Here is a 24,637-nt window from a genome sequence, read left to right as displayed (position 1 = left end):
GGGGTGCCCGAACTGACGTCAAGTCGGATACGACGGCACGCGAGCACCGCGCGTTTCCCACCTCGAGTCTGGGGTCCTTAACACCACGTGCTTAGAGTTTGTGCTCGATTGGAACTTTTTTATCCCGGGGGCAATATTGCGGTTGGAAATGTCGCTCAGCACCAAACATGTTACGTTGACCGACGGTGGAGACGTGCGAATTCCGTTCGGCACAATATCCGTGACAGCGTGCAGATGACGGTAGCCATACAAATGGAGATCATATAGATAGGATATCAAGTTCACATCTTGAAGTTGAGTTGAAGATCAGCCACGCCAACCTCACTTGTCACGCTCACGATGCTGTTTCAAACCGCCACCCTTCTGGCCGTCGCTGGCCTAGCGCTTGGTCACTCTCCTTACTCCCCTCCTGACAAGCCTCACGGCGACAAGTCAGGATGGGAGACCAAGTACACAGCTACTGGTACTGCTGAAGTTGCCGCAGCTGCTGCGACTGCAAAGACCAGCAGCCCGACTAGCAAGGTTCGAGGCAAGGCATTTGATCGCATTGCCATCATCTACTTTGAGAACGAGAACTATGACAAGGCCTTTGGAGATCGTGAGTATTCCGTCCCTCTTTGGTGTCAAAAAATCTAACGAAAATAGCCAACTTTGCCTGGTTCAGATCCAAGGGTATCACCCTTTCAAACTACTTTGGCGTCACTCACCCTTCTGAGCCCAACTACATGGCCGCTATCGCTGGTGACTACTTTGGTATGCAGAATGATGACTTCAACCGCAACCCTCGCAATGTCTCTACTGTCATTGACTTGCTTGAGCACCGCGGAATTTCTTGGGGTCTTTACCAGGAGGACATGCCCTACTCTGGTTTCGAGGGCTTCTCTTGGGTGAACCACAAGAACGGCGCCAACGACTATGTGCGCAAGCACAACCCTGCCGTTCTTCATGACAGCATTGCTTTCTCCGAGAAGCGCTTGTCGCAGATCAAGAATGTCTCTTTGGTTGATACCTCGCGATCCCTGTTCCACAAGGATCTCAAGGAGAACAAGCTGCCCCAATGGATGTTCATCACCCCCAACATGACTTCTGACGGACACGACACCTCGGTTACTGTGGCCGGTAACTGGTGCCGCAAGTTCCTGGAGCCTCTTCTGAAGGACAAGCACTTTATGGATAACACCCTCGTCTTGATCACCTGGGATGAGAACGAGACATATGCCAACCAGAACCACATTCTCGGTATCCTCCTTGGTGATACCGTTCCCAAGCACCTCGTTGGCACCACCGACAACAACTTCTACAACCACTACTCTGAAATTTCTACCGTCCAAGCCAACTGGAACCTCCCCACTCTTGGACGATGGGACGTCGGCGCCAATGTCTTCCAGCTAGTTGCCCGCAAGACCGGTGACAAGCTCCGCCGATGGAAGTCTCATAAGCTGGACAAGATGTTCTACAACGTCTCTTACGCTGGTCCTTTCAACACTGCTGGAGGCAACCATCAGTATCCTGCTCCCAACCTGGATCTCGAGCACAGCTTTTCTGGGCGCAAGATTTTTGAGCCTATTCGTAAGGAGTGGCACAAGAGCCATTCTCCTACTTACTACAAGGATAGCATTGAGGTGCCGGATGGATTGAGTCCCCCTAAGGGTTACGAGGCTCCCAAGTCCAAGTAAATTGGTGGTTTAAGCTTGTAGATAGACTGACTCGGGTTTAACTCAATGCCAATAATTGCAAGCTTTTAAATACTGAATCTCTTTGGCTCCCTTTTGTTTTCCCCTTTATGTAGTTTTTCCCAATGGCATGTCCAAAAACCATTTATCAACTACAAAGACCGAGAATACAATTACACTTAGTAACATTAAAACCCAATACCATTTAAAGACGCCACTGAATCTGCTCGCCTGACGTTGAGGGGCACGGTTCCTCGCCAAGCCGCTGTCAGATCGCCAAGCTTGTACCATCTCCAATGCCAGGATCTTGATCTCCGGCTTCAGCGGCATCATGAACCCTGCGCCGCTAAGACTAGCATCGAGCCAGGGGCAAGCGAATGAGACACCGTAGGTTGGTCAGCACCTGTGGGGCGGCCGTTGATGGTCTGAACCACCCTGTAGGAACGCGAGTTTTCGCCATGTGCTCCCTAGAACTTTTGTAGATCATCACAAGCAACGATATCCGGCAGGATATTGCCGAAGAGATGCAACACTATCCCAGTTTGTCACCGAGGGATCGACAAGAACACATTTGGCCGAGGAAGGAAGGTAGATATGTAATTAATGGCAGGTCGATAGACCTTCACGTCAATTGAATGCTTATTGCTGGCTTTCAACACCTTCTATTCGGTTTAAACCGACCAACCTACTCTCAGCATCAACCATTTGTCACTCATCATGAGGTTCTCACACAGCCCAGCGCTCAAGCGGTTTCTTTCCGACTTCACACTGGGATTCTCAGATGGACTGACTGTACCCTTTGCCCTGACGGCAGGGCTCAGTTCCCTCGGCAAGACAGACACAGTCATTTCTGGAGGCTTAGCAGAACTATGTGCGGGCAGCATTAGCATGGGAATCGGTGGATACCTAGCAGCTCGCGATGAAACTCCCTCCCAGACCTGTCGTCAATCCGACTCAGTCCACAATGAAGAGATGAGAGGTATCCTCAGCTACGACACAAGCAGGGAAAGCGATGATATTTCAGAACCTACCGAAAAGGTTCAGTCTCGGGCTGAGGAGCTTGTACGACTGCATCTCGAGCCCCTGGACCTGCCTCGATCTACCATCTTGTCAATTCTCGGCACTCTCCAAGAGGAGCCGACAGGCCTTCAACGTGCCGCCCTACGATTACAGTCTTACCGAGAAGATACTTTGTCTCCCACAGCATCCTTTCTTCCATCACCCATCATATCTGGACTTTCAATCTCCCTGGGTTACGCAGTAGGAGGCACCATTCCTCTCTTCCCCTACTTCTTTGCCAGCACGGTGGGCTTGGGCTTGCAATGGAGTATTGGGCTTTGCTTGATTGTGCTGTTTGGTTTCGGTTTTGGGAAGAGCTGGATTTTGAAGAGCCAAGACTCCAGTGCTGTAGGGTGTCTCTTTGAAGGGTTACAAATGTTGATATTGGGGGTGGCAGCAGCAGCGGCAGCAGTTACGTGTGTGCGATTGGTTGGAGAGACGTAATAGTTTTCTTTCGGGATTTCGCACAAGTAAAGGAAAGAACCAACTCTCTAATCAACAGTTCTCATCTCATCGCTGATGTTTGTGGTGTTTCCAAAAGAAGCCATTAGCCACAATAACAAAGGACATGATTATCACTACACGACCGTATCAAAACGCAATACTTCTAAGAATGTTGAACTGGAAAGCCCTTTCCGTAAGATAATTCCAGGAAGAGAAGTTATTGTTACCCTACAAGGGTACGACGAGTCAAGAACAAACCCTCCAAAAGGTCAGCTCATATACTTGAGCTCAGCCCTTCGTTAAGCGGGTATGTTTGTTGTGAAATCCGAGGATAGAAAAAGAACATGGTTAACATATGAACTTTTCAATCCTTTATTATTACCTGTAAAACAGAATTTGCCAAGTCAACCCACAAAAGCGATCAGCTCAAGTGCGTAGGTAAATGGAGCCTTGACCTCTAAGACCTTCAAATGAACTGATGTTCAGCTTAGTAAGAATTCTCTCGGCCTACATAAAGCACATCGACTTTACCTCCTTCAAGATGCCGATTCTGCGTCAGATAAGTCATCATTTTGTACGACTTGATTTATCGGTCTCTCAGTTAGATCCAGCTTGTCCCATCAATCATGGCATCCCTGATGTCGTGGTTCACATCTTGGCTTGGACAAGGCAGTCAGGCTTCAGCGGACACGCTGGAACTCGCTGCTCTGCCGAAGCGTGAGGTGAGCCTCGAGTTCTTGGACAACTCGGACCCCAAGTACAAGACGGAGAAGCCATACTACTCCAACGTCCCTTTCACCGAGACGAACGCCCCAAGCACCAATGTTGTGTCCAAGAAATCTCGTGTTACTCTCCATGATATTAGGGGCAATGAGAACCTTTTCAGACTTGATGTTCACGGATTCGAGTTGATCAAGCATCCATTGGACTTTGATCAGTGGCAGGATGGCCACAAGGTGGTCCGGGAAGTATACCCTAGGATCATAGACCTTCTGAAGGCGCAGCTTGGAGAAGACGTGAGGGTTGTTGTATTTGATCATACGGCTGGTGTCCTCCCCTACCACACTTAAATCATTAAGCTTATTTGTTCCCAGCTCCGTAGAAGCAGAGATGCTAATGGAAGCACATCCATCTCCCAAGGGGATAGCTTTGCTCCGCCGAGCCGAGTGGCCCATGTTGGTGAGTGCATAGCTCTTCGCAAACAAATTTTCACGAAAGAAACTTGACAAAATCTACGCAGATCAGACGTACGAGGCAACTGTTGAGCAGATCAAGCTTGGCTTCAAGGATGAGGCTGAAAAGATCCTGAAGAGCCGCTTTCGCATCATCAAGTCCGTCCTGTCCGTCTTCGATTTCCCCAGACACTGACCACTCTCGTAGTGTGTGGCATCCAATTCGGGGACCCGTACGACAACACCCATTTGTTCTCTGTGACTACAGAACGGCGAAGTCCGACTTCATCTCATGCGACCTCATCTATCCGCACACCATCACCGAGATCATGGTGTTTAGAAACTCGGCTTCCCAAAAATGGTATTTCATTGATCAGCAAGTTACAGACGAGGCCTGGATCTTCAAAATCATGGATTCGCAGAGCCTCATTGATTCCAACGTGGCAGAATGTGAGTACTCTCACACCGAGCATTCATGTCAGTATGATCTGATGATGACGCTCAGTCTCTGCACACACATCCTTCTTTGACGAAGATGAGGCCCTCGCAGAGTGCGTGAGGGAGAGTGTGGAATTTCGGGCGTACGTATTTGGGTGAGCCACTATCATTCGCTCTTCAGGTTAGAAGCAGGCTGGCGAGAAGATGAGGGGGGGGTTCAAGATGTCAATGCGGGAATTAAGGAGTCATCCGGTGTGTGGCACAGCCTTTGACCGGTCAGTGCAGTGTGCACACGTGTGTAGGTATACACAACCGGGCATTATAGCCCCACGAAGCATCACTCCGAACGAAGTTACAATTGCCGCCCAAACCAAGTTTCTGGCACCACGCCAGGCCATGATGCCATGCATGCCTTTCTTGGTGTGGGATGAGATTTAGGAAGAGCACCTATGAGCGTAGCAGCTGCCAGCCTGATCTGCAAGCCCAAGTCAGCTGGCCACTCGCCAACATGGGGGCTTTTGTCGCTGCCCAGTCTTCCTGCACCTCTGACTGGACCAAAGTCCAACGAGGCTCGGAACCGGTCCGAAGAACGTGATTGACCCGATAAATGCGTGGCAGCATTTTACCAACGGAACTAGCATACTTGACTCCACGGCAGCAATAGGCGTTACTCTGAGCCCCATTGGTTACAGGGTCGTTCAAGGGCTGAAAAGGGTGTCGGGAGGGCTTTCAACAATTCAATGACAACAGTGCTCGAATCAAGGATAAGAGAGGGTTACGATTGCAAGCATAACTCTACCCTTGTTGTCACTGGCACTGTTTTATGTAAGACTTAAGACTTCAGCGCATTGAAAACAATCTATTGAGATTCACACGCTTCTACCCCTACCGATGTTTTCGATGTACTTATTCTGTGTAACTCTGGTTGTCATTACCTTCAGGTAAGACACACCTATCGCAGTATATATGCGTTTACTAACACAGCGCAGCGCCCTCGCTATCGGAGCTGGACGCAAAAGTGGTGAAAGCCCCCGCGAGACTGGGCTTTCCACGATCTCAGAGAAGGCTCAGGTTGACGTCCCGGCTATTACTGATCCGCCCAAAGTTCAGCCGTGGAAGGAGTGGCTCCAGGCTGAGATGGCGGCATCAAACGACCCGAATCGACCATGGCTCGACTGGAAGCCCAACATGGATGATCCGAGTGACAAACCGTGGCTTCATTGGAATAAGAGAAAGATGGAACAAGGCCGTTCCGGAGCTTACGAGGATTCCGGTGTGAGGTCCAAGCCTAGGCCTAACCCTGATCCCGATCCTTGGCCCATGCCCGAGCCCGGGCCGACCACGGAAATGATGGGCACTTATCCCGTCATTAATCACGCTCGTATCTGAAGGGTTCAAAGGGAGGCAATTTTTGGTGACAATTGGCTGTCGTTTAGTGATGTGAGAAACGGATGGACTGTATAACTATTTTCCTGGAGAAGCAATCCCTTTCGTGCGTGTCATGATCTCATCGTTCAAAAAGTATCTGGAAGAAAAGATGTTACTTTTTCCTTCACCTCATAAGTGATAATGATAGACTGAGTTAAATCGTCGAGTGAGGTGCGTCCATAACCGCCAAGTGATGCCAAAGCATTGTGAACTTGGTGACGTCCCCAAAAGAAGCCCTTCATAACTGTAACAAACAGAGTCATTACACATGCTGGTCGAGATCCGATGCCAAACCCACCACAACCCAGAAGATGCCAAGGCATATGGCTTTCCGCCACCTGAAATTCCACCACGCAAGATCATTTGCGTAAAAACTCCTGCGGCCCCAGCCGTTTATCAGTGTCAAGCCTCCACTTGATCTTGCAAAATCGGTCGTTCTCAAAGAGATCAAAGTTGATGATCCAAGATTCCCAGCTGAGGAGATACATGGAATACCCCTTTTCGATACAGTCATCTCGAGAGTCCCTCAGGAAAGTCCAAGAGTCTGTATGGTAGTGGTACAGCTCGAACACCTGGCTCTCGAGGCCATTGATGCATAGACGAAGAGGATACTTGTCATCTCCAGAAATAGAAACGCTTAGACTCATGGCGAGGCCTCTATTTTGGTACTCACCAACATATGCGGCAAGAGGTTGATGCCACGTGTTGGGGATCCGATGCGCGGTCCACTCCTCTCGAATGGTAAGCCAGCGACCCCTGGCGTTACGAACGACATTCTTGGCCACTTCCACGAAGTCCACTGTGGGTCTCATGTCAAATAAAGTCTGCGCTAACAGCTGCGCGATGAGATTGGTCGGATCTCCATTGATCTGAAAGGAGTTGGTGAGAACTACAATAGCGCAATCGTCTTCTGGAAACGTCCAATAGGCGGATAGGAAGCCGCCTAGCTCCCCGGTGTGGCCAATGGCAACCCGCTCTTTGGAGTCCTTGCCAATGGAGTACTCTTGGCTATTGACATCGGGGTTCGTGACAATGTTCATTTCAGGGGTTGGGAGATGCAGGTTGAACAGCCCAAGTGCATATTGTTGTTTCTCGTCCCCAGCAAGGGGAAAATGCGGTTTCTGTGCCGCGGCCAGAGAGGCAGTGAGTTTTGCATCGCCGCCAATGAGGTTGTTAACCTGTCGTGGCTTCCCTGGAGACTTTTTGAGTCGAGAGATTAGACGGCCGAGTCTGGGTAAGCAGCCAGGATCTTGACCAGCTTCCCAATGTAGTAGATGACAGTGATCCGGATGCGCAGTTCTCCATGCTTTCATGAGAGCTCTAGACCAGAGCAAAAGGTCATCGACACAAGACCGGACTGATCCCGAGCTATCAAACGCAACCCCGTTATCCAGAGTAGGGAGACTAACTGACACGGGCTCTTTTTCGCCAAACACAAGATAAGGCAAGGCATGGTTGTCATCAAAGCTCGCATCTGTGTAGGTTCTCCTCATGCCAATTCTGTCGAAAATCTCTTGCTTGATGAAGTCTCCATAGGACAACTTGGACTCTCGTAGGATGAGGGTTCCAGCAAGGGCAAATAACCAATTGTTGTACATCCATTCTGTCTTAAATTCGGCGGCGCGTGGCAAATTGTTGAAGATTTGGATGATATCTTCATACCTCGCAAAGACGTGGCCGTGCCGGCCTAGTACTGCAAACGGCATACTGGAGAGGCCGACACAGTGAGAAAGCAGGTCATTCCCATTCATCTTCTTAGCCACAACCGGGTTTTCCCCCGTCTTGATCTCTGGAATCTTAAACGCAACTGGAGCGTCCCGGTCGAGGAGGCCTCGTTCGGCGAGGAGGCAGAAGGATGTGCCCGTAAACCCCTTGGTACACGATCCGACGGAGTAAATAGTTTTCGAATTGGGTACCAGGCCAGTCTTGCGGTTCGCAAAACCAAATCCCCTAGTCCATATCGTTCGTCCTTTGTAGCTGATACCGACTGATAGTGAAGGGGCTTGGAAGAGTTCCATGATTTCTTCCATCGTGTCGGCTATTGCATCTAGCCTGGAAAATAATCAGATCAGGCTGTAAAATCGGGTTACGAAGAAACTGACCGTTTCAATATTGCATGGAGCTTGCCATCGCTGCTGCGATGTTTGTGGTTGCTGTGCCAACTCATCGAGACAAATCACAGAGTAGATAGTGAAATTCGGTAGAGAGCTAGGAGACTCAGAACTTGGGACTTGGGGAGGGGGCATACAGCTAACCAAGGAGCCGACTGAATGGGCCCTGGTGCAGAGCCTCATCCCACCTGGGACTGGCCATGGCATGATTGAAACCCGAGACCACGCTGGAGGGAGTCAATTCATTGGACTTCAGGACATTATCGTCCCGTTACGAGTCTGCCTCACACAATGGCTGCATCTCGCCGTGTCTCAACCAGTTACATCCCTAGACAGCTGCCACATAACGGCCATAGGCTGCACAAGTGATACATGCTGTGGTTAAACAAAGAGCAAGAAGCCGGTCAGCTGAGCGATGGCCTCACATTGAATGTGGTGTGAGGCTTTTGAGAACAAAGCGATCAAAAGGAATCGCTGCACATGCAGCCATTAAGTGTGACACCCATTGTGCGAAGTTTGTTGCAGCTCCAGTGGTGTGTAGGTAGTGTGACTCACCCTACAGGAGACATCGCTTATCAATCCTATGCAAGCAAGGGGATCTGTGTACCTACCTCGATTGGCCCAGGTCCTTGGCAATGGTGCCAGCCTACAGCCGCGCCAGTCACTCACTGCAGTGTATGCGACTTGTCACTTTTTGGCTTTATTCAAAGCACCCGCCGTTCGAGTCCTTATCCTTCAACTCTCAAAGTACCTAACAGTCCTGGGTTGGCGGGGTTCTCCATATCTGCCACCATGGCTGGCAATTCTCTGGCCCTCGACGGTCCCGTTGTTCCCTCTTTTCTCTACGGCTGTGCAGAGAAGCCCGACCCTTCGGTCATCCTAGCCGCTCTCAATGCAGGCTACCGTGGGATAGACAGCGCCTGTCAGCCTCAATTCTACGACGAAAAAGCTATTGGCCAAGCGATTGCCTCAGCACTGTCTCCTGTATCTGGAGGGGGACTGGGCTTGAAGCGTAGGGGCTTGTTTGTTCAAACGAAATTTACGACTCCTGCAGGGCACAAGCCTCACCTGGCGCCTTACCTTGGCGAGGACCTCCCAGAGGTCAAGGTTCGAAAAAGCCTTGACATGAGCCTGGCAAAGTTGGGAGTCGATTACGTCGACTGCTTACTCCTTCATGGGCCAATGCCAACACTTGGAGAGACGCTTGAGATATGGGCCGGAATGGAATCTGTCTGTGACAAAGTTCTCAGTCTAGGACTTTCGAATGTCTCGCTTGAGCAACTCGAGGCTGTGTACAATCATGCAACAATCAAGCCAGCCATCGTGCAAAATCGTTTCTGGTACCACAACCACTTCGACTCGGCTGTGAGGTCATTCTGTGCGGAAAACAACATCGTGTACCAGGCATTTTGGGTCCTGACTGGGAATCCGCAGCTTCTAGACTCCAATTTCGTGGGATGGCTCGCAGAGAGAGTGGGGGCGTCAAGAGAGGATACACTCTTCAGCCTTGTTCTGTCTCTAGGCCAGGACGGGCCGCAGGTTTCAGTGTTGAATGGCACAACTAACCCAGAAAGGATGCTCCGCAGCCTCGAGGTGGTGCGGAGGATGGGAGAAGTACCGGAGTTTGTTAGACAAGGGTTTGTAGATGAGCTGGATTCACTGGCCAAACGACTGAAGAACACGAGTACGGCTTGAACAAGAGCGAAAACGAAAGTGAGAAGACTTCTAGAAATAGGAAAAAGGAAATACAGAAACCAAGCTCAGGGCGTGCGTGCATAAAGAGGACAGCCGTGGGATAACAAAAGAAGCAAAACTCGGTCAATCATCCGAGACAAGTTTCTCGAACTTTTCCGCTGCCTTCTCCGGGTCCAAGGGGATCTCTCTGCCGGTAATCTTTACATACAGCTCCGATGCTTTGCGTTGGGCCTCTTTCGACTCACATTCCTTGCCGAGCTGAGCATACGTTCGGCCTAGCCAGTGAAGAGAGTACGCCAGCCTATTCTTGGAGAGAATCTGATCACTGAGTGCAGCTTCAGGCTTGGCAGGAAAAATCTTCACAGCATCGTTGAACAAGGCCCTGCCCTTACGGTTAGTCTCTGCCCATAGCTTGGTGAAGGCGTTGATGGCTTACGCAGCCTCCTCAAACCTTCCAGCATTGTACCTGAAGGTCCCAAATCGAAGATATGCCATTCCAGTGTCCAGTGACCCCTCCATAACTTTCTTCAGTGTCTCGAGAGACTGGGTAAAGTGTTCTTCAGCGTCCTCTGCGCGGCCAAGGCTGGCTTCGGCCTCTGCCAATGAGCAGAGCCAGACTGCCTGCCGAGCCTTCATCTCGTCGTCGTCTTGGTAGATGCTCATCTCGGCGTCACATTCACCGAAAAACTTGACCGCCTCTTCCACGTGCCCTTGGAGGCGGTGGAGTTTCCCCATGTTATGCAGGGAGAGCGCAAGGAGAAAGCCAGCGCAATGATCCCGCTGTCGCTCTTTGATCTCGATTGCCTGCTCATGCAATTGTGCGGCCTTCTCAAAATCTCCCATCTGCTTAGCCGCAATTCCCAGGTTGCTGTAGGCATTGGCTAGCTGGATGTCGATTTGCAAGGGAGGATCTATGTGTTTGTAGTCGGCTTTCATGTTCTCTTCGCGAATATGGAGGGCAGTCTCGAGTGACTTGACGGCTTCCTCCCTCCTATTCCCGGACCGAATACAGATACAACCAAGCAGGGTATACGGTTGTGCCCGTAGGCAGTCGTGGGGCTCGAGGGCTCTCTCTGCAACATCGATTGATGCAGACGCAAGGCGTTCAGCGTCCCCGAAAAGACATCTCGCCCAAAGGTAAACGCCACAGTCACAAAGTAGTTCTGTAAGAAGGGTGAGAGTGTTTGTGTCTGCTATCTCTCTAACCTTCTTCTCTGTCTCGTAGAGGCTGAGGAGGTGGAGAACATGTGTGGTGTACTGCTGGCAAGTTGACCAGTTGGGTATTGGCTTGCCTAGAGGGCACTGTCGAGGATACACATGGTACAACACCTGCACTGCACCTGAAAGAGCCACTCGCAGGTTTTCTGGATCCCCATCCAAGAGTTCATAGAGGGCACTTTGTTGAACTTGTCGGTGAATAGATAGCGAGAGCTCCTGAGGGTTACGTCAGTTGTGTACAAACAAATGCGCCACGGTGACTCGGGTGTACCTTTTCATTGTATGTCACAAGAGATTGTTTAGTCAGACTTGATTCAGCCTCTTTGTACCTATGGGCGCTCGTTAACATTGCTAGGTCTGTTTCAGAGGCCCCTCTTAGTACCTACCTGAGCATGCTGTGCGATATGTTCAAGACCTGCAGTACCGATAGCAGGGGCGTTCCTGGTGCGGTCTTCCTAATCTGGAAAATACTGCATGGTATTTCATCCGGGTGCAGGAATACTGTGATCCACAGCAGAGTCTTTGCATCGGCCGACAGCTTCTCGAATGACAGTCGCCAGACTGTCTCAAGCGTCTGCTGGTGCTGTTCATGGTCTAGGCTTGTGGCTCTACCAAAAAGCGTTCGGGCATATTCACTGTTGTTGTAATTGCCCAGAAACTCTTTGACAGTGACGTGGTTGGTCCGAAGGTATCCCGCCATCTGCGCGAGTGCCAGGGGCAAACCGCCTAGAGCCTTGGCCATTTCTTCAACAAGATGGCGGTCCTGGGCATCACTCACTTTGTTTTCCAGCAGCAGTTGGATCATGGAAGCACCTTCATTCTTATCCAGTGGACCAACCTGACAAGCACCGTCCACCATGGTCGTGCCAAGTATCCCTTGCCTACTAGTAATGAGGATAGATCCCTTGGCCGAGTTTACCCAAAATCTTCGTAGCAAGCTTTCATTGTCCACATTGTCAAAGACGATGAGCCATTTGTGATCTGCCTTCATGTTAGCCCCGGAAATCCTGGATATATCTCCAATAAGAGAACAGACTGCAGTCTCTTAGCCAATTCATAACGTTGGTAACAATAGCACTTGCGTCGCCGTCATGAGGGAGGCCTAGCGCCGCTGCCGCCTGAAGAAAATGGTCGTCAACGCTCTGTTTCGTGTCAGCAACAACCCAGATGATGATTTCGTAGTCATTCCAGTGGCTATAGGCGAAATTGGCAGCCAGTTGTGTCTTTCCAACGCCTCCGAGACCATGCAGAAGGAATGACTTGAGCCCAGAGGATGACGTTTTCTCGTGAGGGAAAAAGCGTGACTCGATCTGTTTCATGATGTCTGGTCGTGTGAAGAACAATGTATTCTTGGCTGGAGACATAACGTGACACGGGATGTTTGGGCCTTTTGGCTTGGCTGCTTGGACTAGTTCGTGTGTCTCGTGTGTCTCTATGGCTTGTTGTAGCCCGACTTCTTGCGCAAAGTCTTTTTCAGCAGCTTCAATGTTGCTCCGAAGCCGTCGAAACTTTTGATCAAGGGGGTCCCAGATCAAACGAAGAGAGTTGACTACAGGCAACAGTTAGTCGCTCGCTAAAGATAGGGTATCAAAGATTGCCTTACAAATTGAACCACGACGGGATACCTTGGAAGCGGCAGCACAAAACTCGACGCAACAAGCACACACGTCACCGAGAGAGTTCTTTACTCGCTCGGTTGCGTACATTTTGTTGAAGATTTGGAACCGAGCAAGCATCTTGGATAGATCGCATATACAATTCAAGATGGTGTTGATGAGATCAACAAAGCGCACAGCGTTCTAATCATCACTCGTTCAGTCACCCAGTCAAACTTGATACATTTGCAACTTGGACTCGCCTTGAGAAGTATCAAGAACCCACCCCAGACAATCTGAGCCATGGGATCCAAGCCCTGGACCAGTACCGTAATACCTCGGACGAACTGGTCAATGGTGTGCAGGGGCTCCTCGAACTTATCGAGCATGGGACCAAGTTTCTTAGCCTCGAACTCTTCTCTCACTTTCGCCATCATGGCTTCGCAATCCGATACCTGGCAGTCCTCAGACTGTTGTAGATATTCAGGGTCGGCAACGGATCGGATTCGACAGAGTATGAGGTCTTTGTTGCTAACATCGCACGGCAGGCCAGTCGTGGTATCGGTCTTGTCTTGTACCACGTTGTTGTCAGCTGATCTCGTACCCAAGGAGCTCTGGGAGGATACTCTGGCAGGCTTGGATGAAACTCGTGCGGCCTCACTCATGTCATCCTCATCTCCATCGGCCTCCCAGCATGCCAGACAAGGCAATGGGCGTTTCATGTCGTCTTTGGCACAAGGTGAAACAAATTTTGAGGAGCTAATTGTGAAATATGACCAGCAACGAGATGACTCTTTGAACAGCTTTATTTGATATGAAGACTGCACCAGCAGCAGGTATTCCTTTGCCCAATCTACACCACCACCGTCGCTCTAAGCCTCATTAGGGGGCCTCATTTCCAATTCCAGGATGAGGCAACATCAGGCCTCATAAGAAACTGTCAAACAAGCAGCCCTACAACTTAAATGGTGTATAGCCAGTAATTTAATGCAACCCCCTCACCCCATTCACTTGCTTGTGGTGGCACATGGCCAGCGAGGCCCTAGGCTGGTTAAAGTGCATGCACATCAGCTGTCAAGCTGTCAGACGATGCACTTACACGTAAATGGCATACAACGGTGAGAGAATATGCATGGAGGTGCGTCGGTGGGCGCTTGGCAATGAGGCTCAAGTGGAATAGAGCATGTACGCCCGAAACATTTTCCGGGAACATACCGCCCTCGGGGAGCCCGAACATGCTTTGGGGTAACATCGAGTTGCCCGATAGATGAGCCGCTTTGTATTCTTCTCGGTCAAACAGGTTTTATGCAGATCCCGTCACGTAGGCAATAAGTGTCAGGCTTCAGAGAGCGCAGCAAAGAGGCAACAGTTTGTAGTCCAGGCTTTGCGCTCCCACGCGGTGTAAATCACGTCTTACGGCATTAGGCTTCAATGCGTTCGATGCGCTGAAAATTGCGGTTGCTGCTTTTCTGCCCAATACTCTCATTGACTTGAGGAGAGGGAACCAGAAGACTGCATAGCCTTGCAATACAACTGCAAATACGGCCGCCTCGTCTATGTTCTTCTTGCGCCCGAGGCAGTAGCCCGGCTTAGCTAAGAAGATTCATGAAGTACATGCCCATTTCAATTACTTCCTCCTATGTGTCATAGAATCCCAATCCCTTGTCCGCCATACCTGGAGAAAGAATGCTTACGAACATCGTTTTGAGCTAATATTGGCTAAGAATAGTTTTAGTGATTAAGTTTGTGCCGCTGTGTGTGGTGGGTGTATTTAGTTAGCAGACCAGCCTATCTCGAAGTTCATCAGCACCGGCCACCTTGGTGTTTGGATGCTACTACATGTCCCTCAGCTATTTTCGAACCAAACACGCTCTCCTTTAGCCCCCGAACTAGTGTTTCTACCCCGGAAAACCTTAAACTTAGTTTCATGCACGAAGTCCGTTATGCTGCCCGTTAACTCCGCCGCACCGCGCGTTCCGCGGGTGGCTTTGGACCAGCCTGGCCGGCCCATGCGGAACTGGTGTTGAAATACGCAGACTGGCCTGAGAATAGCTCTTTCTAGCAGAATTAAGATCTCCGTTATCTGATTGCTTTAGTTCATTCAAGCCTTTTATTCTCAAGCACCTCACACCATGGCAGCCCCCTACGCAAATGACCATCTCAACCCCAACGGGCCGGACGATGCCCGTCCTACGGCCCTCAAAATCATTCGAGACGAAGACCTCGACGGGAAACTCACTGGCAAAGTCTTCTTAATCACAGGTTGCACCTCGGGTATTGGTATCGAAATCGCTAGGGCGATCCACGCCACAGGCGCCGATGTGTACATTACAGGTCGGCAGGCCGACAAGGGAAAGGAGGTTGTCAATAGGATCCTAGCAGATGGAAAGCCAGGGAAGGTCGTTTACTTGGACATGTCTCTTGACTCAATTGCAAGCGCCAAGAAGGCGGCGGCCAACTTCTTGGGGCTCTCCAAGACTCTCAATGTCCTTATCTGCAACGCGGGTACGCTCATCCATACAAACCTCTGCAAAATTTAACTTAGAAATATTTACAGGTATTGCCCTTGCACCCCAAGGAACCACAATGGACGGCAATGAGACACACTTTGGCGTCAACTATGTCGCCCACTTTGCCTTGTTCCATGAACTACGCGACACCCTTCTGGCATCGGCAACTCCTGAGTTCTCATCACGAGTAGTGACTACGTCATCCATGGTTCACGCAATGAGCACCTTATTGCTCGATGACTACAACTTTGAACGCACCCCCTATGGGCCTTATGTAGCTTATGGCTCTTCCAAGACGGCCACCCTCTGGATGGCAAATGAGATTGAGAGGCGCTACGGCTCCAAGGGCCTCCATGCAACCTCGGTGCATCCCGGAGCGGTCTTGACAGAGAAGATCAGCGCTCAAATGGGAGGATCTGAGGGAACGATGCAGAATCCTGCCATTGGCCTATATATGAAGAGCATAGCGCAGGGTGCTGCAACCACAGTTTGGGCGGCTGTTGGTAAGGAGTGGGAGAAGAGAGGCGGCCGTTACCTTGCAGAGGTATCCGAAGCCGGCCCGCTGAGAGGATCAGAGACCGATATCATCAGGCTTGGCTACGCGCCTCACGCATATGATGAGGATGGGGAGAAGCGGCTGTGGAAGATAGGGCTTGAGCTCATTGGAGCACAGGACGATGCTTGATATGGTCATTTCTGGGCCAAGTGATTGGTCTCGAGCGAGGGGCCCCTAAATTTCCTTTCTTGGGTACCTATGGCCTCTCGTCGATCCGTTATATGACTGCCCATATGTGTTGGTGTAGACTTTTTGTATATAGAACTGAGAATTCCTTTAGTCATGATTCCCCATGCTCAAGATCTTCCGATAGCATGATGAGCAGCTCTTCTTCCCGAAAAGACACCATCTGCGAGAGACAAGCCACTGATATACCCATCTGAGCAGACACCAACAGCTGTTCGTCCAGCTGCGTAGAGACCGCCAATCTTGCCACCTTTATCATTCAAGACAAGCCCCGTCTCTCCATCAACCCTCAATCCACCAAGGGTAAGACCAAGAACCATCTGAGCCCCCATATTCGGCGTGGCTGAGATGTCGATACCGTAGAAAGGCGGCGTCAACAGAGGTGAGCGGATATCTGGCATTTTGTTCATCGGGTCCCTCTCTGCGCGTTCGATAGCCTTGTTATATTCTTCCACTGTTCTCGCCAGACCTTTCTCAGAGATGCCGAACTTGCGTGCCAGATCTTGAACAGAGTTAGCTCGCTTGTAGCCCCAGTAGAGCCAGTGTAGTCGTTGCAGCCTCACGAAGGACGCTGTCTGCTCCCAGATCTGCTTTCTGGCCTTGGCCCACTGGGTAGAATCTAAGATAAGGAAGCCCCGGGACTGATGGTTGAGGATCATTTTCTCGGTTAGTAGAGCGCCGTAGACGTCCTCGGCTCCGATTCGCTGCCCCTCCTGCGAAACGACTACGCCCTCGAGGAGAGCTGTTGGCGGATAGAGGAAGCGCCATGCTGACATGCGGTTCATATGAGACATCGACCCGCCGGCTGCGATACCGAGCTTTATTCCGGCTCCGTCATCAGCCGGTGTGCCCAGAGGAGCAACGCCCGAGAATTCCGGTAAGTACATCTGCCGCATCTCAGGATTGAATGTGAAACCGCCAGCTGCAAGAACCACCGAAGGCGCCTCGATAGACTCGATCCGCGATTCCCTCTCAAAGATAGCATTCGCTCGTTTGTGGAACATGGCTGCCAGTGGAGGAAGAGGGAGCTGGTACTGAAGCGCCCTCTGGGTCAGCTTCTTGTGCTTTTGAAGCTTCGAATCATGTCTTATCGTTCGACACTTGACCCCGCGGACAGAGCCATTTCCGTTCAATAAGACCTCTTCAACCTTGGTAGCAGGTAAGAGGCGGATACCCAACCGTTTCGCAGAGTCAAGCAACGCTTGGGCGAGGCCACTGCCAGAAAAGCCCGGATGAACCATGCGATGTCCCCGCGGTATTGGCGTTGCCTTTTCGTTGAACGGATATGCTTTCTCCGAGCCTGAATAGTACAGGTAGTGCTTGTTGGTCGGATAACTCGTCTTGTAAGGGCACATGGAAGCCTCGAACCGCGCCCCATGCTTCTCTAGCCACTCGAGGTTCTCGACACTCTGATCGCAGAACCGCCTCAAAGTTGCTTCATCGACGGCGCTTCCAGCCTCCTGTCGCAAATAAGCCAACATGTTCTCGGGCGTGTCCTCGAAGCTGGCCTCTTTCTGCTGCCGTGTTCCGCCGCCGGCGTAAACGACGCCTCCTGAGAGCGCTGAAGTGCCGCCTCCATGGAACCGCTCGATGACGAGCACTGATGCACCCTTCTCAGCTGCTGTTATGGCTGCTGAGAGCCCGGCTATACCGCTGCCTACCACTATCAGATCTGGCTTCTTATCAGAGGTCGATGTGGTGAGGTGGCGTGGCTGAAATGTTGTGGTACGAGCGATTTGCCATCGTAGCCGCGCAGTACTGTTCAGGAAGGGCGCATATGATGTCAAGGAGATAAGTGACCTCATATCCGGTGCTTGATAACTGATTTCCCGACGCTTTGATTACAATACTGAGTTGAGGAGTGGGTATCGGAAAGATGTCGCATGTCCGGTGTGAGAGTGAGATATCAAGGGGACTCAGGCCAGCCGCGTCCAATGTCTGAGAGGAAGCCACCTTTATGCATTGCCCCGTTACTTCCAACCAAATAAACTCTCGGTATTTCGGTCTCACCTACACCTGTAGTGCGCGCCTCCCGCGGTACTTCAATTTCCACTAGTTGATTGCCTGGGCTCTCTCCTGTTATCCCCGCGCGTTCCGCGCACAGCAGCTTTTGCTCACAACTCACCGGGCATATAGATAGGGCCCCGTGCCTCGCCATCAGGTTATTGTTTAGATTTGTTTCTTAGGATGTTGGGAAATTCGCTTTACTGAGCACGCCGCCACAGATATCTGACGCTTATCTTCAAGAAGCCATCAGCCACAACAGCGAAAGACACAGTTATCAATACATGACAACATTGAACACCAATACCGGTAGATCCTTTAATTATCCTGTATTACTCATATACTTGTACAAGAATGCTACTGAAATGGCAACCTACATATCTGTTAAACGCCAATGAAATATCTATCTTCCATCGCACATCTGCCACTGTAATTGGTGGTTAAAAAATTCTGGCTATTGAAACAGGAATAATGTAGCATTCTCACAGCTTCGTCTTCCACTGCACTAATAGATCCTTGCGCAGATCTGACTCCCGCCTTTCGCGGAGTTCCATAAAAACAGCCTCACATCTCAATACCACCCTCGTCAGCTCAGCTCCGTCAGCACTATTCCCAACTTAGTATTTGCTCAAGTTTAAAAACTCCCAATGATTGGCTAGACTTTCAGTGAGACGAGAAAGTATGATCGCCACCTGGTGAGCATGAAGACTGTCGTGGTTGGTAATGGAATCAATCGAGGGACAATACGCTTTTCCAAAATGGGAAGTTGCTCGTCTTTTGAAGCTGCATTATGATTGGCGAGGAGTTGGTTGTCACGATCAAATGGCTTACAGCATCTCTGATTCTCGTGCGTCACTGTGAAGAAATGCTATCGAGGATCCAAGTATAAAGAGACAGTTATAGACCCTTTCAAACTCAGACTCCTCATTAACAGTAAACACCTCACTCCACATCTCCTCATCCCTCCAAAGCATTTTCAACATGACCGACAACACCACCGCCATCCCCCAGGGCTCATGGGTCCTCGTAACCGCTGCCAACGGCCACACCGGAAGCCACATCGTGATAGAGCTACTGAAGCGAGGTTTCAAGGTTCGTGGAACTGTCCGCGACCTAGAGTCTTCACAATGGCTTCTGGACGATGATTTCATTGCGCCATATGCCAAGCAAGGCGACCTTGAGCTCGTTGTTGCCGATACCAGTGTCCCCAACGCGTTTGACGATGTCGTCAAGGGCGTGTCAGCTGTGATTCACGTCGCCATCATCAGCGACTTCGTGGCGGACCCCAACATTGCCATCCCTGCAACCGTCGAGGCTGCACTCACAGTCTGTCGCTCTGCAGCCCGCGAGTCATCAGTCAAGCGCTTCATCTTTACATCCACTTTTTGGGCCGCCACATTCCCGGCCCCAGGCATTTCTGACACAATCACCAATCTCGACACATGGAATGAGTTTGCGCTCCGAGCTGCCTGGGCTCCTCCGCCTTATGAAGCTGACCGGATTATTCCCGTCTATTGCGCTTCCAAGGTCGAGGCTGAGAAGGCAGTGTGGAAGTTTGTCAAAGATGAGAAACTTCCCTGGGCTGTCAACTCTGTCAGTCCTTGTGTGATTCTGGGAGACATCAGAGTCGACAAACATCTTCGATCTGTGCCGCCACAGCTTTTTGAGCAGCTCTACTTGGGCAACACCACAGCTTTGCAGTCGCCTGCCCGTAAGTTTTCCAACGTTGCCCTTCTTATTGGGAAGGATAAATCGCTAACTGGTATCGTCTTCCGGTGAATAGTGTACTACTCGCACGTCACCGACGTTGCAGTCCTTCACGTCGCCGCTGCCCTAGACCCAGACATCAAAGGCCAGAGGATCCAAGTACTCGCGGGATCGTTCAACTGGGACAACTGCCTCGACATCCTGCGCAAGGCCTACCCGGACCACAAGTTTGTTGACAACTTTCAACCCGAAAACCCTCGCTTGACCTACAAGGTTGAGAATGACATTGCGCCTGGGTTGGTCAAGAAATGGGCCGGCCGCGACTGGATTGGTTTGGAGACTTGTGTGAAGGAGACGGTGCAGGGCATCATCGACCTCAAGCTGAAGAAGTGACAGGGGAGCTGTTCTTATGGAATGGCATTAGACAGCAGTTACAGATAGCAACTTCTATCTCCAATACACGTTACTGCGCTTTTGATGATCTTGATATAACGCTCTTGTGCGTTTCTTAGTCCTTGAGCTTACCTCGTTACCTCCTGTGGCTCTTATCGCGCCACTCATTGGTTCGGATCGCGAGCTGAGTCAGATCTACTTTAGCTTCATATTACTTCAACGACCTCATTTCAAATCTCTCCCTTCTCCCTATTTGATCAACTGTCTGCAAACCCGGTGTCTAAGCCCTCTTTTATTGGCTTAACACGTGTTTCTTAACACTATCTATCTGTGAGGATGCAAGCCGAGCAAGCCGGGCCCTTGATGAGCGGGCAAACAGTTGTGCTCCAAAAGAGAGGCCGCGGTAGACGACCCAAGGGCCATGTCCCGAGCAGACAAGAACAGTCACATACTGGCAGGGTCCAATTCATCAACACGATCCCAGGCAATGGGCTTGGCAGCACAAGCAACATAAGGCTCATCAGGTCTCATGCAGCCAAGCATTCACGTGCCCTTCAACGCGAAACGACGCAGCGCCAGCGTTCGACGCCGAAAATCGCTTTTCAAGAGGATATAATATCAGGTGAGGTTCGAAATGACCAAGCGGTGGAGGAAGACAATCACGAAGAGATGTCACAATTCGCTATCAGTCTCGCATCCAGGCATCGCAGACTTGTTCCAAGACCACAAACGACGACATTACAGAGAAGAACCAGAAGTCGTTCTCCAAGCCCGATTCAGCTGGTTGGAGGTGCTCGCAAGGATGCATACCAAACATTCGCCAGATCAATGTCAGAAGACGAGCACTATCTGTTTGACTTTTGTGAGTCCAGTCATGCCTCCAACACCTCCAAGACTCAAGCTTACCCACTAGACCTCAATTATGTCATCGAATACGGCTACAAGGCATGCTATCACAAAGAAGATGAAAAGGTCTTCCAAGCGTCGATGAGAGACGTCTGGGTTCCATGGGCCATGGGTCAACCAAGCTTGATGGCTGCAATATTCCACGTAGCATGCCGCAATTATGCCACCACAACAAACAACAGTAACTCGAAGAAGTACGCGGTGAAGAAACTCCAATATCGCCTCACGTGCTTGAAGATGGCAAAAGAAGCAATTTCTTCTCAGGCGGTGGCTAGTGATACGACCATTGCGCTGGCTCTGCTGATGGCGTCCGAATCTGTACGTGCTCTTCTCCTGTTTTCAAAGGCTGTTCTAACCTGATACTACAGCACTTCGAAGGAGATATGGATGCCTTCTTCGCCCACGGGATAGGTATCATTAAGATGGTTACTGCGCGGGGCGGACTTGAGACACTTGGTCTATCTGGGTTCCTTACAAAGAGCGTTGGGTGGTCGATATACAGCCCAAGCAACTACTTAGTGTCAGGCCCTGGTGAACTGAGGGTGTAAAGGTGCGGTGTTATTGACAAAAAGGTGGCACATAATTTCAATTTGATACTGATAGTACGTGAATGGTCTCTCAGTCACATGTTGACAGTCTCCTCATCTTCAACCCCAAACAATACTCTCATAGGATCCTGATAGTTCATGAAACCAACCCCGGGCTCCAAGAGACCGTAACCCAGCAAGCGTTGCGCTTGCGGCTTCATCTTCCTCACCTTCTCCAGCGGCACCATGAGGAACTGGTTCTCAGCCGGTCGGAGATATGGCTTGCAGAGGAATATGCCAACGGTTTCCCGGTACTCATTCCTAAAATGTGTCAATATTTTTACACGAGTTGGCAAAGGCACTCACGCACTTGGTTGTGTTGGCGCCGCCGGCATGATAAAGGTTTCCCAAGAAGATGAGAGCGTCACCAATCTCCAGCTCAGCAGGAACCGCCTCTTCGTCCAAAGGCCTCCGATCAGGGCCCCAGAGATGCGACCCGGGGATGCAGATCGTGGCGCCGTTTTCCTTTGTCGTCTTGGTCAAGGCTGTGACGCAGCCAATCATCAGAGGCTCATCCGTGTTGTGACGGTAATAATCGCTAGGAAGGTTTAGCACCTGAACGCTATAAAAGGATCTGAAGACATACTTGTCGTCTCGATGGAGGACCTGCTGGGTTCCCCCAGGGTTGACACGGAATCCAGCAGTGGAAGAAATGATGGGCTTGCCGCTGACCGTCTTCTTGTGGTCACCCCTCCAGAAGGAGTAAGTTGACGGTAACACGGCTTGAGCAACTTCATTGTAGATCTTGCTGCAAGCGAGTTCGACACAGGCCTCAGACAAGCCAAGCAGGCCTGTTGCTCGTTGAGTTGTCTCGGGGAAGAAGCCATATTTGTCCTTGATATCGGTGTCAAAGGCAGGCTTAAGATCTTTGCTGATCTGAGTCGCAAGCTCGGAGGTAATCAACTTTTCGACGATTACGCCTCCATCACGCTTGATCACCTCGACCAGTTTGTCGATGGTGGTTGACGGATCAGTTGCGTCAAAGCGGGCAATTGGGGGTGTTGGGACAGTCATGACAATAGGTAAGAGAGGGTAACTGAGCAGCTCAGGATGATCGATAAGAAAGAAGCGGCCATCTCGTCGGAATTCTCGACATTTTTATAGTCCTCATGACCTCAGAACTGTGAAGCCTGGGGGTGTTTCTCGTCTTGACTACCCAAATGGTCAAAGACGCGCTTTTCCTTCTTTGGTATCAAAATCGAGAAACTTGCATCGTCTCCACGCAACGAGCTAACACCAATCTGGTATCTCAGCAGAGAGATGTTCGAGCCAGACCCGAATAGGCATCGAATCAGAGAAGATTCGACCGTACCGATGTCTGTAAGATGGCTAACAAGAGGGGGCTCTGCCACTTGTTACGTCGATATCTCGAAACAACAGCATCGAGGTGGAGATTCAGTATGGCAAAACACGTTTGCCGAGCAGTTCCCACTCTCTCGCCAACACTTGCCAGTCGGGCTCGCTTCCCGACCAAAAGTCTTGCAAAAAGCAAAGCACCTCCCGGTATGACTTGAGTCTCGTCACCTGCACGATGGTCTCGTACAGGTCAGAGACGATCTTTTGATCTTGTTCGTCTCCGTGACATCCCACGCCAGCAATGAATACTGGCCATGCAAGATTATGTGTCCAGTCGGCGATATCGTCAAAAGCCAGAAGTTGCCTCTTGAGGTCTGAAAAGGCTGACATCGTTTCGTATGTGGTTCCATAACCTAGACATTGCGACACGTAGAGAAGGGCGGCGTTGTGATGAATGTCCACAAGGCGGATCAGATCACGGCGCTGTTGGACCGTGATGGAAAGCCTGCCTCCAATCATCAGAGTTGTTCCCCGAGCCATCTCGAAATCAGTCCTCCAGTCACGATTCGAGGCCTGGACTCTGTGAGGCTGACGTGCAAGTATAGTAGCCTGGTGCAATAGCCCAAGATACTCGGCAAAGAGAATACTTTCGTCCAGAAGAACGGTCCCCGCTTCGAATATCGGAAGGATGGCATCCTGGACGCTCTCCAGGTCAAAGCAAGTTGTAGATGCGAAAACTTCGTATGTAGAAAGCATGTTTCTCAGCGACATGAACAACATGGATTTTCGACATTGGGCTGTTGGAAGCGTGTTGACTAGTGATCTCGCCGCCGAGCGATGAATCTCAGCTGCTGATGCACCAGAGTGAGCCATCTCATAGCACGAGAGTACAAGCATGCAGGCTAGCATCCATTCTGCGTCATCCAAGCTCAGCTGCTTGTCAATCTCGTGTCCGTTGGCGAGATGATTCGTCACATCGGTGATGTGCCTCGATATCATGGAAATAGCTTGATTTCGGGCATCCTCAGACATGAGACAGGCTCCGCGAGACGCTGCAGCATGTTGAGCAGAGACGGCAGCCACAGAGAGCCGAACCGTGAGATTCGTCTGCGCCAGAGGAAGAACGTATCTTCGATAAATGTTGTCAGCTGAGTCCACCCACACCATGATCTTGCATAGTTGCTTGTCGTAGTAATCAACCAGTTCTTGTAACGGGTATCCGAGGAACGAGTGAAAAGATGTATCGACGCTTGGCTGTATGTCTGCGGATGAGCCTTGGGGCTGAAATCCCTTCAAGCGACCCCGGACAGCTGGGCCTCCGACCCACCGGAGTTTAGGCTCATATCCAGGGCAGTCGAGGCCCTTTTGAAGACATTTTGTGCAAGTTGGCCGGCTATTATCACAGCGGATACGCCGTTTTGAACACATAGAGCAGCCTATGGCTCATCAGCACCAAGCAATACCCAGGGCATCCGGTCAACAACCTTTCATGGTTATCGTCGTCTTGACTAAGTGCGCTTAGTGAAAGCATTTAGTGAAATTCGCTCACATTAGCGCTGGATGACCCTTTAAAATGGTTATGCCGACAGGTCAACCGACAAAGGTTAGGAGTTGGTTTGTGGTTATCCCAGCTTTAGTCTGGAGACGAAACGAGTGTTG

At 50.6% G+C, this 24,637-nt stretch overlaps 12 protein-coding genes across 12 annotated transcripts; 7 read left to right on the top strand and 5 right to left on the bottom strand.

The window, feature by feature from the left end:
* Nucleotides 1-339: 339 nt before the first annotated feature.
* Nucleotides 340-1,676, top strand: NCS57_01378800 (uncharacterized protein; the record flags this gene model as incomplete). The annotated part of the gene is made up of 2 exons (XM_053063411.1): nucleotides 340-598; nucleotides 646-1,676. The coding sequence occupies 2 exons, from the start codon at nucleotides 340-342 to the stop codon at nucleotides 1,674-1,676; spliced, it is 1,290 nt and encodes a 429-aa protein (XP_052906744.1).
* A 714-nt stretch (nucleotides 1,677-2,390) lies between these two features.
* Nucleotides 2,391-3,176, top strand: NCS57_01378700 (uncharacterized protein; the record flags this gene model as incomplete). Its single annotated transcript, XM_053063410.1, has 1 exon — nucleotides 2,391-3,176. The coding sequence occupies one exon, from the start codon at nucleotides 2,391-2,393 to the stop codon at nucleotides 3,174-3,176; it is 786 nt and encodes a 261-aa protein (XP_052906743.1).
* Nucleotides 3,177-3,802: 626 nt separating this feature from the next.
* Nucleotides 3,803-4,945, top strand: NCS57_01378600 (uncharacterized protein; the record flags this gene model as incomplete). The annotated part of the gene is made up of 5 exons (XM_053063409.1): nucleotides 3,803-4,192; nucleotides 4,271-4,355; nucleotides 4,417-4,507; nucleotides 4,557-4,798; nucleotides 4,854-4,945. 5 exons carry the CDS (start codon nucleotides 3,803-3,805, stop codon nucleotides 4,943-4,945), a joined length of 900 nt encoding a protein of 299 aa, XP_052906742.1.
* A 1,628-nt stretch (nucleotides 4,946-6,573) lies between these two features.
* On the bottom strand, nucleotides 6,574-8,244 carry NCS57_01378500 (uncharacterized protein; the record flags this gene model as incomplete). The annotated part of the gene is made up of 1 exon (XM_053063408.1): nucleotides 6,574-8,244. The coding sequence occupies one exon, from the start codon at nucleotides 8,242-8,244 to the stop codon at nucleotides 6,574-6,576; it is 1,671 nt and encodes a 556-aa protein (XP_052906741.1).
* Nucleotides 8,245-9,117: 873 nt separating this feature from the next.
* NCS57_01378400 (Aldo-ket-red domain-containing protein) lies at nucleotides 9,118-10,020 on the top strand (the record flags this gene model as incomplete). Its single annotated transcript, XM_053063407.1, has 1 exon — nucleotides 9,118-10,020. The coding sequence occupies one exon, from the start codon at nucleotides 9,118-9,120 to the stop codon at nucleotides 10,018-10,020; it is 903 nt and encodes a 300-aa protein (XP_052906740.1).
* A 123-nt stretch (nucleotides 10,021-10,143) lies between these two features.
* Nucleotides 10,144-13,555, bottom strand: NCS57_01378300 (NB-ARC domain-containing protein; the record flags this gene model as incomplete). Its single annotated transcript, XM_053063406.1, has 7 exons — nucleotides 10,144-10,402; nucleotides 10,457-11,454; nucleotides 11,510-11,567; nucleotides 11,625-12,219; nucleotides 12,275-12,787; nucleotides 12,842-13,037; nucleotides 13,097-13,555. The coding sequence occupies 7 exons, from the start codon at nucleotides 13,553-13,555 to the stop codon at nucleotides 10,144-10,146; spliced, it is 3,078 nt and encodes a 1,025-aa protein (XP_052906739.1).
* Nucleotides 13,556-14,965: 1,410 nt separating this feature from the next.
* Nucleotides 14,966-16,028, top strand: NCS57_01378200 (uncharacterized protein; the record flags this gene model as incomplete). The annotated part of the gene is made up of 2 exons (XM_053063405.1): nucleotides 14,966-15,338; nucleotides 15,391-16,028. 2 exons carry the CDS (start codon nucleotides 14,966-14,968, stop codon nucleotides 16,026-16,028), a joined length of 1,011 nt encoding a protein of 336 aa, XP_052906738.1.
* Nucleotides 16,029-16,195: 167 nt separating this feature from the next.
* Nucleotides 16,196-17,890, bottom strand: NCS57_01378100 (FAD-binding-2 domain-containing protein; the record flags this gene model as incomplete). The annotated part of the gene is made up of 1 exon (XM_053063404.1): nucleotides 16,196-17,890. One exon carries the CDS (start codon nucleotides 17,888-17,890, stop codon nucleotides 16,196-16,198), a length of 1,695 nt encoding a protein of 564 aa, XP_052906737.1.
* A 1,180-nt stretch (nucleotides 17,891-19,070) lies between these two features.
* NCS57_01378000 (Epimerase domain-containing protein) lies at nucleotides 19,071-20,189 on the top strand (the record flags this gene model as incomplete). Its single annotated transcript, XM_053063403.1, has 2 exons — nucleotides 19,071-19,800; nucleotides 19,873-20,189. 2 exons carry the CDS (start codon nucleotides 19,071-19,073, stop codon nucleotides 20,187-20,189), a joined length of 1,047 nt encoding a protein of 348 aa, XP_052906736.1.
* A 336-nt stretch (nucleotides 20,190-20,525) lies between these two features.
* NCS57_01377900 (uncharacterized protein) lies at nucleotides 20,526-21,643 on the top strand (the record flags this gene model as incomplete). Its single annotated transcript, XM_053063402.1, has 3 exons — nucleotides 20,526-21,051; nucleotides 21,103-21,413; nucleotides 21,464-21,643. 3 exons carry the CDS (start codon nucleotides 20,526-20,528, stop codon nucleotides 21,641-21,643), a joined length of 1,017 nt encoding a protein of 338 aa, XP_052906735.1.
* A 74-nt stretch (nucleotides 21,644-21,717) lies between these two features.
* NCS57_01377800 (uncharacterized protein) lies at nucleotides 21,718-22,696 on the bottom strand (the record flags this gene model as incomplete). Its single annotated transcript, XM_053063401.1, has 3 exons — nucleotides 21,718-21,943; nucleotides 21,993-22,220; nucleotides 22,269-22,696. 3 exons carry the CDS (start codon nucleotides 22,694-22,696, stop codon nucleotides 21,718-21,720), a joined length of 882 nt encoding a protein of 293 aa, XP_052906734.1.
* A 381-nt stretch (nucleotides 22,697-23,077) lies between these two features.
* NCS57_01377700 (Zn(2)-C6 fungal-type domain-containing protein) lies at nucleotides 23,078-24,469 on the bottom strand (the record flags this gene model as incomplete). Its single annotated transcript, XM_053063400.1, has 2 exons — nucleotides 23,078-24,414; nucleotides 24,463-24,469. 2 exons carry the CDS (start codon nucleotides 24,467-24,469, stop codon nucleotides 23,078-23,080), a joined length of 1,344 nt encoding a protein of 447 aa, XP_052906733.1.
* Nucleotides 24,470-24,637: the final 168 nt, after the last annotated feature.

Source organism: Fusarium keratoplasticum, chromosome 12 (assembly GCF_025433545.1).
Source record: "Fusarium keratoplasticum isolate Fu6.1 chromosome 12, whole genome shotgun sequence".
NCBI classification, from domain to species: Eukaryota; Fungi; Ascomycota; class Sordariomycetes; order Hypocreales; family Nectriaceae; genus Fusarium; species Fusarium keratoplasticum.
This window is presented reverse-complemented; position numbering and strand designations above follow the sequence as displayed.